This window comes from Anolis carolinensis, chromosome 4, assembly GCF_035594765.1.
Source record: "Anolis carolinensis isolate JA03-04 chromosome 4, rAnoCar3.1.pri, whole genome shotgun sequence".
Taxonomy (NCBI): domain Eukaryota; kingdom Metazoa; phylum Chordata; class Lepidosauria; order Squamata; family Dactyloidae; genus Anolis; species Anolis carolinensis.
This window is the reverse complement of record NC_085844.1, coordinates 230,286,116-230,299,902: the sequence shown is the minus strand read 5'-3', so window position 1 is coordinate 230,299,902 and position 13,787 is coordinate 230,286,116. Positions and strand designations below refer to the sequence as shown.

The window sequence follows — 13,787 nt, the reverse complement described above, 5'->3', positions numbered from 1 at the left end:
TGGCTTCTACCATTCTAACTGTTTCCAAGTTTCATGATGTCATGTCATGCTTGACTGTCATTGCCCAAACAACATTGGATCTGATGAACAGGATTTTGATTAATATCACCAAGTTTTGTCTATTCTGAAACTTCCTTGGAGCTAGAGTCCAATGAATGAAACAGGGCTTTTTGACTTCAGAAAGTCAAATGTACATTTTTTATTGCAGCACATTTTGGAGGGAAGGTAGCTTTTGTTGGCACAGCTATGGAGTAAGCTTTCACTAAAGTTTTATGGATTACATTAGTGGCAAACGGTTTCAAGGCTGTTTGTTACAATGATCCAGTTGTTACTTGTTGGCATAATCATTAATGTTATTCGTATGTGTGTATGTGTATTGAATTTTACGGCATGTGTAGCTTTCTAAGGCATACAGATTAAATCTCCTCATTGCTGCCATATCACTGAAATTTAGTTTTTGCTTAGGAGTGCCTTTCTGGATTTTGATATGCAACCCTTGTGCTGGGTTGCTTTAGGCAAATTATGCTTTCTTGAGCTAATCAACAAACCCCAAGGATTGGTGTGGGATCATTGACTGTTTTACATAATCTCCTGTCTTGTTCCAATACACACATGTACATATGCACATAAATACATGCATAGAGTGGGCCAACTGATTGCCCAACAGCCCTCAGTGGTGGAGCACATACATACCAGTAGCAATCTTGCTGGTGTATTTGATTTTATTTTAGTATCCCTTTCTTCCAACATAGGACACAAGGCAGCATCCAAGAAACAAAAACAGTTCTTACTGTTATTATACAATTAAAATTATTATATTAAAGCCGCAAAACTAAAAAAACCGCTTCGACTATATCTAAACCATGATTGTGTTGTAACCGGCCTTGAGCCACAGGGAGAGACGGGTAAGAAATATATTTATTATCATTATTATGATGATGTTAGAAATGATAAAAGCACACCACATCAAAAGGCCCTTGTGCCAAATTAGTTAAGATCTAAAGCCCCACCTAAATACCAAACTCTGCCATCAGAAAGAGAGCACTGATGGGGCCAACTGAACATTGCCTGCGAGGGAACCCCAGAGCTTGGGAATATTAAATGCACCTGTGTTGGTGGTAACACCAAAAGAAATGACTTCCTAAAGGACCTTAACATTTGGGAAACTTATACATGGAGATGTGATCTTTCAGAGAAAGCCTGGGGAATCTTCCTGCATGAAATGTGTGTGGCTCAGTGGAGACAACTTCTATTATCTCCAGTCCATGATAATAAGGTAGCTTTCTTTGCTTATACGGTGTGGGTAATACACCGTCAATGCATCTTTGATGGAAGGTTTGCATGCCTGAGGCTCGGTCTCACAATTTGATAGAGCCTCGTTTTGCAGATACATGTAAAGACATGCATTTCCACAACTGATATGTGCACTGTTGATAAAACATTAGTGTTTCCCACACCAATCATACTGTCACTGATGAAAGGTCTCACTTGAATCTGAGAGTGCTATTCAAGATCATTTGTCACATTCTCCTCTTTGCAGTTTCATTTAAAAGTTTTTTCAAGTGTAAGTGAGATCCAGTCAAAGTTCAATACTTCCCATTACATGCTTTCACAAGCTTTATTCTTATGAATGAAAGCCAAAAATACTTTGGATTGTGCCTGTTAATACAAGCAAAACAATGAAACAAAGTCCATTAATCTAAATACACATTGAATTAAATTTTACAGAGCCGAACATTATTGAAATCTATGAGATTTTTAGTTGGAACCTGTCTGGTCTTTGTATCTCTGTTTTTTTAAAGGTAGAAGAATTATATGAAGCTTATAGCATCCAATGTAGGCTACGAGATGGTGCTTCAAATATGAAACATGCCTTTTCCTTATCTCCTTCCACCAAAGCATCAAGGGAGAGCCTGGTAGAACTTTACAAGAATCTCCAAGATTGCACAGAGGTATCATTGCTTTTGCTTCTGATTGTTCAATTTTTTTTTTAAAAAATCTGCACCTTTTAAAATTAATGTCAGCATTAACTATTGTCAGATGTCGTCCCTGGGGAGTCCACATTGAGAAATAGTCCAGAATCCAGCATCCACCGTTCCAACTGCTTCTGTCAGAAAAATGTAGAAGGAAGTGATTGTCCTTCTCAATAAACACAGCTTCCAACTGCTCAATTGCATTGAAAAAATGTTCTGCAGCTAGTTTTTGGATCTGACTATGAAACTAAGGAGGGGAGAAGAAAGTTTACCAGGAAAGCAGGGTATAAGTCTTTGCTTTAGAGTATAAATCTACCAATTTTTACTCTTTCTGAGAAAATCAAACATATGCCAACATTTATGTTTATTATTTGGTGTCTTTGGTGCTACTTCTCCATATCTGTTTTTCAGGATATGTGTTTGATAGAAGGGACACTTGAAGTGCATTTGGGAGAATTTCATTTAAAGATGAAAGGTAAGCTGAACTTCTTTGGAAAGACAGAGTGCAAACCATGTTCCTAGTAATTACTCTGCATGAGAAAAAAAATGGATTCAAGGACAGGATTCTATGGGGATGTATGAGTGGGAGGAGAGATGAGTATTGCTCCTGAACAATAATTCATCCCCCCCTGTTAATTTTTTCTCCAATCTCCAGATTTTTAGCACATTTTAAAGCACAGTTTGTGTTGGGTTTTAGTAATGTGTCTGCTGTGGATATTGCAATAAAGCAGGCATTTGGAATGGATTACTCTTGTAGTCTCTTCCAACGTTATGGATATATGATTTTAAACTTCTGCTGGGAAAGAGGGAAAGAACAAAATTATGTTCTAACTCAATGTGCTATAGCTTTGTGTGACTGCCCACAACAGGCAAGATAAACAGCAGCTGCCCCTTTACACATACTATTGCTGTGCATCAGCATAACAGAAAGAAAGGGGGAGAGCATATAGAGTATTCATAGCTTATTAAAAAAACATAACTCTTTAAGTCTGAACATTAAAATGGAGCTCAGAAGGAAAAGTGGAGGCTTGTAAAAGAAAAAGTTATCCCTGGATGCATTTCTGGATGCATCTACGCTGTGGAATTAATGCAGTTTGATACTACTATCACTACCCCATCTAAATGTGATGGAATCCTGGGAGTTGTAGTTGCATCCTTCAGCAGGGAAACCCCAAAACCCTGTAAACTACATTTCCCATGCTTCCATAGCATTGAGTCAGGGCACTGAAAGTGGTATCAAATTGCATTAATTCCATCTTGGAAGAATGTGTCAAGCAATCTATATAAGGGTAAACACATTTTGCTTGTTTATACAAAGGTTGTCTGCCCTAGTTGTTTCACTTCTCATGTGAATGCTGTAAGTTTTGAATAAAAAGTTTGCTGAAACATGAAACTACTCCTTTTTGGGTGTTGTAGGAATCTATCTCTTCTTCCCGTATTATTTCTGTCTCTGGTACCAAAATTTCTGTTAAAGAAGTGATGTCTAGGAATGCATCTACTCTGTTAAAAGATGTTAATATGGATATAGTTTGACCTTCAGTTATTCACACTAGGCTCAGTTTTCTTGTATGCTGTGCCAGATCTTGGGAAGTTATATTCCATAAGAATGTAATTGACTTATTTTTGTGCTCTGGATCATCTATTTACCAGACTAAGTTTATTTAAACATAAACCTTGCTGGTGTCACTCATGCCAAATGATTTGTTTGCCCATAAATTTTCTTTGTGGCATTAACTTGAAGGGAATGGTAACCAAAGGTATTCTAAGATCTTGAACAATTTATATTAATGGTTTCTTTTTTCATCTATGGATGTTACAAATTCCTTATTTATATTGTTTCTAGGATTGGTGGGTTATGCACGTCTCTGCCCAGGGGACCAGTATGAGGTATCGTATTTAGTATTCCTTTCTCAATAATTTTTAAAATAGATCTTAGTTATTTATTTATCATGTCAGGGTACAGTTATAATCAATTTTAAAACACACAAACTTAAAAACTTGGCATTATACTAAAAGTCCTTTCACCAGAAGCTGGCCACTCAGAGTGCCTCTGGTGTCTCTGTGAGAAGGTCCTCCATTGTGCATGTGGCAGGACTCAGACTGCATTGTAGCAAGTGGTCTGTGGTTTGTTCTTCTCCACACTTGCATGTTGTGGACTCCACTTTCTAGCCACATTTCTGAAGATTGGCACTTCACCTTGTGGTGCCAGAGCACAGTCTGTTCAGCGCCTTCCAAGTCGTCCAGTTTTCTGTGTGCCCAGTGGAGAGTTTCTCGTCTAGTATCAGCTATAGATCGAGGTTCCGGGTTTTAGCTTGCCACTTTTGGACTTGCGCTTGCTGATGTGTTCCTGCAAGTATTTCTGTAGATTTTAGGAAGCTATTTCTTGATTTAAGGTGTTGACGTGCTGGCTTATATCCAAACAGAGGATGGGCCAGAGATGTCACTGCCTTGGTCCTTTCATTATTGGCTGCTACTTCCCAATGGATGTCAGGTTGTGCAATACCAGCTAAACAATATAATTTCTCCAGTGGTGTGTGGAGCGTAGAGATCCTGTGATAATGTGGTATGTCTCATTAAGAACCACATCCGCTGTTTTAACGTGGCGAGATGTGTTCCACACTGTGCATGTGTAACAAAGCAGAGTAACAAAGCATAAGGGCAGATGTCTTCACTTTGTTTGTGATCCCTAGGTTATGCTAGTCAGCTTTCGTATGATATTATTTCTAACACCCACTAGCACATGAGAGAAGACTCCCCGCAAGATTGTAACACATCTGGGCATCCCCTGGGCAATGTCTTTTTAGATGGCTGATTCTCTCACACCAGAAGCAACTTGCAGTATGCAACCAAAAATATATATATCTTAGTGATAGGGCACTGAGTAGTCTTCCTGCCCAAAACACCATAAAATGTCATTGTGTTTGTTTGACGTGGTGTAGTGGTTTGGGAGTTGGGCTCTGGAAAATGGTTTGAATCTCCATACAGCCATGAAAACCACTGGGCAACCTGAACAAATCACACTCTCTCAGCCTCAGAGGAAAACCAAGGGCAACTCCCCTGTGGACAAATTCTGATAAGAAAGTTTTAAGAGCACTGTAAGTTGAAAATGTCTTGAAAGCACACAACAACATGTATATATTCTTTTCTGTGTTTGCCTCACTGCTTTCTTAGGTATTTGTACGACTTGGCCGACAGAAATGGAAATTAAGAGGCAAGATTTTGACAGATGACAGTCAGACGTGGGATGAGGAAGAAAAAGTTTTTATTCCTAATCTCCATGAGAAGTTTGAAATCAAGGTAGTAACAACATATATCGATTCTGTACTTCTTCGTATAGGTCTTAAAACAAAACTCAGTCTTGTGACTGTTATATTCATACCGGATACATAGAATCAGATGAGTATTGATTTATTGGACCTGCTGTTGCTCCTTCTTTTTATTTCAAATTACTTTTCCCTGTTATCTTTCTGTGAAATAGTTTCATTACCCAAGCATATTATATGGAGTACTTCCAATTGTGGTACTTAATGATTGGAAGGACAGTGGGTCAAAGTAGACAATATGCTTAGTCCCCATTCAGATATTGTTCTTCCTTAAGTAGTAAAAGACATCTGTTTCTCCTATCACTTGCTTTTCCTTACATCTTTTTCATTGCAAAGATGTAAGTTGTTTTGCCATTGGCTATGATTGCTGTGGCGTGAATCTCTAATGAAAGTTGTTTTCTTGGTAAGAAGAATGCATGAATATCAGTGCTACTTCTAACATCTATGTCTTGAGGGTCTTATTAGCAATTGACTCAGTTAGCATATACGTTTGGCAAATAATATCTTCCTTTTTTGGTAGGAACAGTCCAAGTTAATCCTCTGTCATCCTACATTTTCACTTTTTTAAAAAGTCTCAGTTTTTCTGTCCCATTCATGCTCTTCACTCTTTGTTCCCAACTCATTTACATTGTTGGAAGCTTATTTTAAAATGCAAAAGTAGTTTGTGCTCAATTTAGCAGTGGGAGAGAAAGAGCAGGTGAAAGCTAGTTTAGAGCTGGACAACAGCTCTAAACACCATCTACATTTAACCTTGCCTTTTCCAGATTCAGGCAAAAGCAAGCTGCGGCCTGTTTCTTGTTTATTAAAACCTGTGCCATCTTGACAATACGTTGATAATGTTTGTCCAGCTCTGAACTGGCTTTCATATGAAACAATTACAAAACTTTGATACAGTAATTATATCAATTCCTATAGTTTAATTACATGGAATCTTGGGATTTATAATTTGGTGAGATATCGAGAATTAGCTCCAGAGACATCTAGTGCCTTGCTAAACTACAAATCCCAAGATTACATAGGAAGCAACCATGACAATTTAAGTGGTCTGAATGTGCTGTCACTGTTTGGTGGGAGAGATCTTAGTAATGGCATCATCTACATAAGGCCAATTTCATGACACTGTTTTGTTCTGTTTCGTAATAACTAACTAATACAGACAAACTTTATTATTCTGGTTTCATAAAATGGGTAAAACCAAACAAAAGGAAGCCAAGCCAAATTATTCCAAAACAAGAACCTGCACCTCTTCCAGATTAAATGAAGTAGTTGTCACTGACAAAGGAGAGTTTTCCAAGATGATCGTTATTTGGGGGGAAAATGATTAAACTCTGTAAGCAAACTATTGCAACACTCTCTACTTGCTGGCAGTATGTGTTTGCGTACTAGCGGGTTAGCTGGGCTACACATGAAGGAATTCCTGATCCCCTTCCAGCAGATCTTTGAGAAATATGTTTAAAATGTTCCTTTCTTCATTCCCCTCACCCCATGCTGAGAGGTTAATTGAGATGCACTGTACAAATATTGTGAGAAAACATGCAAACCTTGCATTATGCCAGTGAAGATGAATCATCTCTTCCAGATTCAAGGAACAGACAATAGAATTGGCTTTTGCCTTGTTGAGTCATTGGACTCCCACATTAGATTCTCTGCTTTCAGTCATCTAGGGGATGAATTCAGATGTGAATTTTCATCAAATATCATAGCATCAGGTGAAGTGTTTATGTGGGTAGTGGCTGTTATAAATGGAGATCTCACACAACCTCAAACATTTGTATTCATTAATGTATTTATTTTCTCTGCCAATAACTGAAGTGACAGTGAATCAATAGCTGCCCTTGAAGGTTTGACTGATCCTCGTTTGAACTTTTCCAGGTCACAGAATTGCGGGGACTGAGTACCCTTCTGGTTGGTGTGGTGACCTGTGACAGTATAGACTTCTTCACAACCAGGCCTCAGATCATCGTTGTAGATATAACTGAGCTAGGTACCATCAAACTACAGTTGGAAGTTCTCTGGAAGTAAGTATACTGACTTTCAGGACAATTCATTCAGAGTATATCGTGCATTGGAAAGAAGATTTGGATACATGGCAGGGGTGTGTGAGAAAGGGGCTTCATAAGTTAGGCTTCATTAGGAAACTCTTTTGAGGAGAATCCTGAAACAATGTTTACATTTTAACCCTTGAGACATTGAATAGACTCAAGAACTACTATTTCTTCCCTGCCAGCCTAGACTCATCCTTTTCCTTCCAACTGACATGGTTCATGAGGATTTCCTGATGATAATAGTTTTTTGATAGTATAATATGTGGTATCAGAGTGTAATGGAGGCTTTTTCTCTGGAGGTTTTTAAACAGAAGCTTTGTGTATTCCAGCATGGCAGAATAAAGTTGAGTTGGATGGACCTTTGGGTCTACTTTAAATCTGTGATTTTATATGAATAAGTGGAAGACAACAAAGCAAGGATGATACTGTAGGCAAAATTTGGATAGCTGCTGTGTTCTAGAGCAGTGTTTTTCAAACTGTGCTCCTCCACGTGTTTTGGACTTCAGCTCCCAGAAATCTCAGCCAGTTTACCAGCTGTTAGGAATTGTGGGAGCTGAAATCCAAAACATCTGGAGGAACACAGTTTGAGAAACAGTGTCCTAGAGGATGCAGACATCCTCTCTAGAACCTGAAAGGTGCAGAGAATGATGTTGATATTGTCTACCAGCTATTGAAGCATAGCCAGTGATAATCCTTGGTTGCCTCCTACCTGATCATTACACAACCATATCAGTGATAGTGAAAAAGTGAATCTGGGGAAAGATTTTCTTCCCACTGTGAGAACATCTTCAAAAACTACACAGTGGGAAAAATATCTGAAATTATTCAGTAGCATTAAATAATTAAGCAAGTGCATATGTAGTGTAATGAGGGTGTTCAGCTGATGTACCAAAGGCAACTTTACCTGATTCATACAGCTATTTTTCTGCAAATGTTCTCAAAGGGTGTGTGTATATGGACACATACATCTGCCTTAGGATTCTGAACTAGTTTGATATTTAGAGGTTTGGTGGAGAACACTGTCACGTGGACAAAATTAAAATTGAAAATGCAGCTGGTATCTTTGGCTTTTTGTGCATAGAATGGGAACTATCCTTTCTTTTCTTAATAAAATAGTATAGAGGGATGACTGTATGTGTATGTGTTAAAGAGAAACAGGTACCATCTCTACTACAGAATTACTCTGATTCTCATTTAACTGCCATATTTCAGTCTTACAGAATTCTGGGATAGTTTAAATGCTCCTCCTTAAATAGTCAATGTAGTATAGTGTTATGACTGTGGATCAAAGTTCGATTCCCCATACAGCTGAATGGGGAATTGAACTGTGATCTGCAAGTGCATTGGGTGGACCTTGGGTGGACAGCACACTTTCAGCTCTATAGAACCCAATGGTAGGGTCTCTGTAGGTCAAAAAAGACTTGAAAGCACACAACAACAGTTTAGAATTATCAGCCAGGGATCCCCAGTGCCTCATCAAACTAGAAACCCCAAGTTTCAATATGATGTAACAATGACAGTAAAGGGGAATAATTGCACTACATTTGAGTAGTTTGAATGCTCCAAGTCAATGGGGAAATGATGGAAAGAACACAAATAACCATCTCTGTTGTGCCAGTGAATGTCTGTGGTGCTTGTGTCTAATTATACTGTCAGTGCTCAATACCATAGTTTTCACTTCTTATCCACAGACTAGGCCTCTTCTAGATAATGGCAGCAGCCCTAATACCTCCTCTGGAAGATTGGATGAATGGCAAGAGAGTCTAGTCTCCCGTGATGTTGCTCTCCCCTCCGCCAGTCTTTTTGAAATTCTGATCCTTGTGGTTGCTTATAGTTCTACCCGTGGGTTTTTCTGGTCTCCATTTCATTTTTAGAAGTTCTGGGTGGAATCTATGTTTGGTTCTCCACTCATCTGAAGAAGAAACAAAGCTGAAAACTATTATTTAAGTCTATACAATAAACAGAATTAAAAGGCAAGGGAGAAGAGCCCCCCAAACAAGCTGTCCCATAGTGAAAATTAACACAGTTGCCCCAAATCTGTTGTGCACAGTGATTTTATCATGTTTCTACCCAACCGTTCCAGTACAATCACTTGTCTTCCACTTTAAAAGTACACCAAAAAGGGATTGTGACTGGCAGCCTTGTTTTTAATATTTGTAGATATTTTTATTGTATGTTTGTAAATGGTTTGCTATTAAAGACAGGTTTCAAATCCTAAAATTGTATTTTGTTCCCTGCTATGTAAGGCACAGGAGATGCCTTGCACAGGAGGTGGTGTTTTCTTCCACTGAGGCAAAAAATCCTTCTTGAAAAGAGAGATGGTCTTCATGCTTCCTTTATTAAAATATCATATCACTGACATAACAGAAGTGCATCAGGGGTATTCCAAAGTATATTCCGATCCCAAATGAGTGATCTAATGCACATTGGGTTATACTTCTCATATTTTCTATCCTCAATGTGATGCCACCTCTGGTTTTATGCACTGCGGTTTGCTGAAAAGTCAATTTTGAAACTGATACATCACACTGTTTGGGAACAAAAATATCCAAGTGACAAAGACTGTTAGATTTGGTGGTACATATTTTTCTCCTGCATTTGTTTGTTTGGGCAAATTACTCTGCATGGCAAGACAGTAAAATTTGGGAAGACTTTTTAATGACTAGAGGTGACAATACTAGGGAATGCTTAGTTTGTAGGTTTAGTTCTTTGTAGATTCTGCAAGCAAAATATGACTCCAGGGGACTAAAACATCCTGTCCTGATCCATGAGGGTTCAAAATTCTTGGGAAGAACAATGCTTGAACATTGTTTTGATCATTTGGCTTGTGTGTGGAGGCTCCTTCTTTGGAGGCTTTTAAGCAGAGGCTGGATGGCCATCTGTCGGGGGTGCTTTGAATGTGATTTCCTGCTTCTTGGATGGCCCATGAGGCCTCTTCCAACTCTACTATTCTATGATTCTATGATTCTATGTGTGGTTAAAATGCATTTTAACCCTATCAATTCTACATGGAGAAGTTTCAGCAAACTCTACTACATATTTCCCACCCTCTTACCTTTCTGGATGATTACAGGGAAATTTGACTTCCATATTGGACAAATATACAGATCTGTGGAAAACCTGGACAGGTTCTTAGACCAGTGCTTGGATTTCTATAGAAATAACAGGAGGCAAGATGCTTAGTGAAACCCACAAACTTCACCTCTTAGGTTCCTCTGGTTTGAGCCAAATGTGGCTTCTGGTTTCAGAAGTTTTAAAAAATGATTTCTAGTGAAGTCACCATGTTAGTCTGTTGCGACATAAGAGTATTAGTGTCATCCTGAAGGTGAGCACATTGATTCTGACATAAATTTTCATGGATGTGTGCATTTGATAAAGAAGAGAGTGGCTCACAAAAGCTTCTCAAAATAGTAGCTGAGGTGAGCGGGCCGCTTTATAAAGTAAGAGAGTTGGACCCACTTTTATTCCCTATTATTCAAGCAGTGTGTGAGATGTGTTCAGTGTATATGTTGCATGACAGCTACTGGCTAAGACAGTTGGGTTGCGACTCCACTATAAACCTGTATTGCAGACACACCTCTGTCTACTGGCTAGAGACTCATAGTGACAGAATGATAAGCATAGCCAAGAGCAGAGAAAGCTTCTAATTGATTCCAATTCTTCTTCTTGGTGCCAAAATATTTTCCACAGAGCTTTTTGCAACCAGCCCTGGTTTGCCCGATCCTTGCCAATATTTCCCTGCTGTTAGCTCTTTAAATCCCGAAATGCAAGTGCCAGCTGCTCATTCAAGGCTGAAGTATTTTCTACAGCTAAATGTGATTATTTCCACTCTAAATTAAAACAGTGACCTCTTGCGGTGATTCAGGCAATGCCAAGTAGTGAATTTTTAGAATGGAGTTATGAAGCTACAGATTGGTGTATGGTTAGAAGTTGTGCAGGGAAGAACAAGAAAAACACTGAGTAGAACTTTACCATCTCTCTGTCATAATGTCCCAGATGTCACCATAGGGAAATTGTCCACCTCCCAGGCTGCTGCAGTGCTGTGTGCAAGAAACATACTGCTAGAAGGTGAAGAAGAGAATAAAAGTATTGTATTTGGAGGACCTAGGAGAGAGTCAACCCCAAAGCTCATTCTTTCTAGGAATAATAGTGAAGAAAATGTTTTCTCAGTTCAAGGCTCTCTCTCTCTATATATATATGTGTGTGTGTGTGTGTGTGTGTATGTATATGTGTGTGTGTGTGTGTGTGTATGTATGTGTATGTATATGTGTGTGTGTATGTATGTATGTATGTGTGTGTGTGTGTATATATATATATATATATATATATATATATATATATATACACACACACACACATACATACATACATACACACACATATATATAGGTAGTCCAGTCTCTACCCTGGACTCTCTCTTCTGTTTGTTTAATGGCTCCTGCCCCATTTTACAATGTTGGTAGAAGGCCTGTCATTTTTCCTTCTCAGAGTCGAAGAGAAAATTAATTTTCCTATTATCACTGAAGTATTCTTAAATATGGAGACTCTTAGAAACACTGGGTGAAACTCGAAGTTCCCTCTCTGTGTTTAGATTAGGCTGTAGCCAGCCTTTATATTTCTTGGGAGGCAAAAAGACTATTTCTGCCTTTAATATCCCTTAATTTGGTATACTTCTGATTGTTCATTTCTAGGGAGGCACAACTAAGTCAGTTTGCCAGATGATTCTGTGGCATCTGCTAGTCTAGCTTGGCGTACATATGTGACCTGGGCACCCTTCAGGTTCTGTTGACCCACAGTGACCATAATTCCCAATTAGTATGTCCTATGTCCTTGTTTGATGATATGGGAGTTGTACTCCAACCCACATGGAGAGCATCAAGTTGAAGAAAATTGCTATAGACCAATTGGCTATCCTGCTGCAACTTAAGAATTCTTTGCTAGTGAACTCTCATAGACTTCCCAGAATGACAGCAAACACGATACAGAATTAATCTAACTGCAAATGCTAAGAATAAATTTGCTATTGCTGAGGTAGTATAGATAGATGCATTGATTGCAAGCCCCAATGGTGCATGAAGGGTCCTCTAAACAGAAGCAAGTGAGAGCTGGAACAATAGGTTAGAGAGACAATGCTTACTTATCTCCTCTTTTATGGCAACATTTCTATATAGTATTTCAAGGTCCTTGTGTCCTAACAAAGAATTCAACACAGTTTGTAGAAGACTGTGGCAGGGAAGGCAAAATGCAATTGCTCCCAATAAAAAAATTGGCTCCTTCAAATGAATTTTTCCTTTGGTCCCCAAATTTTTAGCATTGCAGTCACTTAGAAATTCAGTGTTAGAAATGCAAAAACAACAAAAGAAACCCAAAAAAACTGTTTAGCTATCCAAAGAAACTGGGCAAAATTACCTAAAGGAAAACATAGCAAATACATGGGCCATGTTTCAATGTCTCACTCTCTGCAGTGCTAGACATTTATGGACTGAAAGAACAATTTAAGAGGTGGTAGATCTCTTATTTGAAGTGGGAAAAGCCACCATTTCCAATCCAAATATTGTACTACTGCAGTCTCCTCTAGCCAGCATAGTCAGTGATCAGCACTGGTTAGTGTACTCTGAAGATGTAGTCCAAAATATTTTTTCTAAGCTCTACCCTCATATTTAAGGTGAATTTTTTTTCAACCATTTTACTATTATTTGATGAACATACCCTCATTTCCCATCTCCTTGAACTGTAAGAGGACTTAGCAATATGTTACTTGATGATCCAGGAGTATATAAACGTACCAGCCTATATATAGAACACATGTATATGTGAAAATATATTTAAATGCTATCCTGGAGGTACATGAGAACTTCAGAGAGATTCCCACAGTGTAATTTAGAAGAGAAAAATAGCATTTTAAACTTTTTTTTTTACCTCTGAGAAGGAACAGTTTACAAGTAGAACAGTTTTCCTGAGAAATCTTTTAAGTGATGACATGTTTTATTTTTTATTTTTGAGCTACCTCTTTATTAGGGGATTTAAGCATCTACTTTTGTAACGTTTGAGAGTGTTTTTTTTTTATTAACCATAATGCTATATCCTCAAGTGGATTTTCTTGTTCAGTTCCCATCTCCACCCCAACCCTCTTTTCATATTTTCCCTGGGAAACTGTTTGCCTGCTCTTATCAATATAAGTGTTTTTTTGTGCGATAAGGCAAGATTATGTTCTGTTTTCAATAGATACCGTTGCAATTAAAAACCACTTGTTTACAAATTGGTTACTGCTGTGCTATCTGCAGTGGAGAGAACCAGGGATTTAAAAAATGCCTTTTAAAATTAAGAACAGAGAAATGTGAAAGGAGCCCTTCCTCCTTCTTTTTCCCCCCTCACCCAGTTTTCCAACATGATTCCCTTCCAATATATTGGGCTACAACTCCCATAAGTACCCAGCTATGTGTATA

At 38.4% G+C, this 13,787-nt stretch overlaps 1 protein-coding gene across 10 annotated transcripts in view; it reads left to right on the top strand.

Moving 5' to 3' along the window:
• ripor3 (RIPOR family member 3) overlaps positions 1 to 13,787 on the top strand; it is a 120,465-nt gene that overhangs the window by 78,161 nt on the left and 28,517 nt on the right. For all 10 annotated transcript variants that reach the window (XR_010005792.1, XM_008115613.3, XM_016995458.2 and 7 more), the window contains 5 exons: positions 1,803 to 1,952; positions 2,385 to 2,448; positions 3,817 to 3,860; positions 5,145 to 5,270; positions 7,169 to 7,314. Coding sequence is in view for 9 of the 10 variants with exons in the window: in XM_008115613.3 (XP_008113820.1) it covers positions 1,803 to 1,952; positions 2,385 to 2,448; positions 3,817 to 3,860; positions 5,145 to 5,270; positions 7,169 to 7,314 (530 nt within the window). In the remaining variant the exon portion in view is untranslated. The remainder of the gene's footprint in view (positions 1 to 1,802; positions 1,953 to 2,384; positions 2,449 to 3,816; positions 3,861 to 5,144; positions 5,271 to 7,168; positions 7,315 to 13,787) is intronic.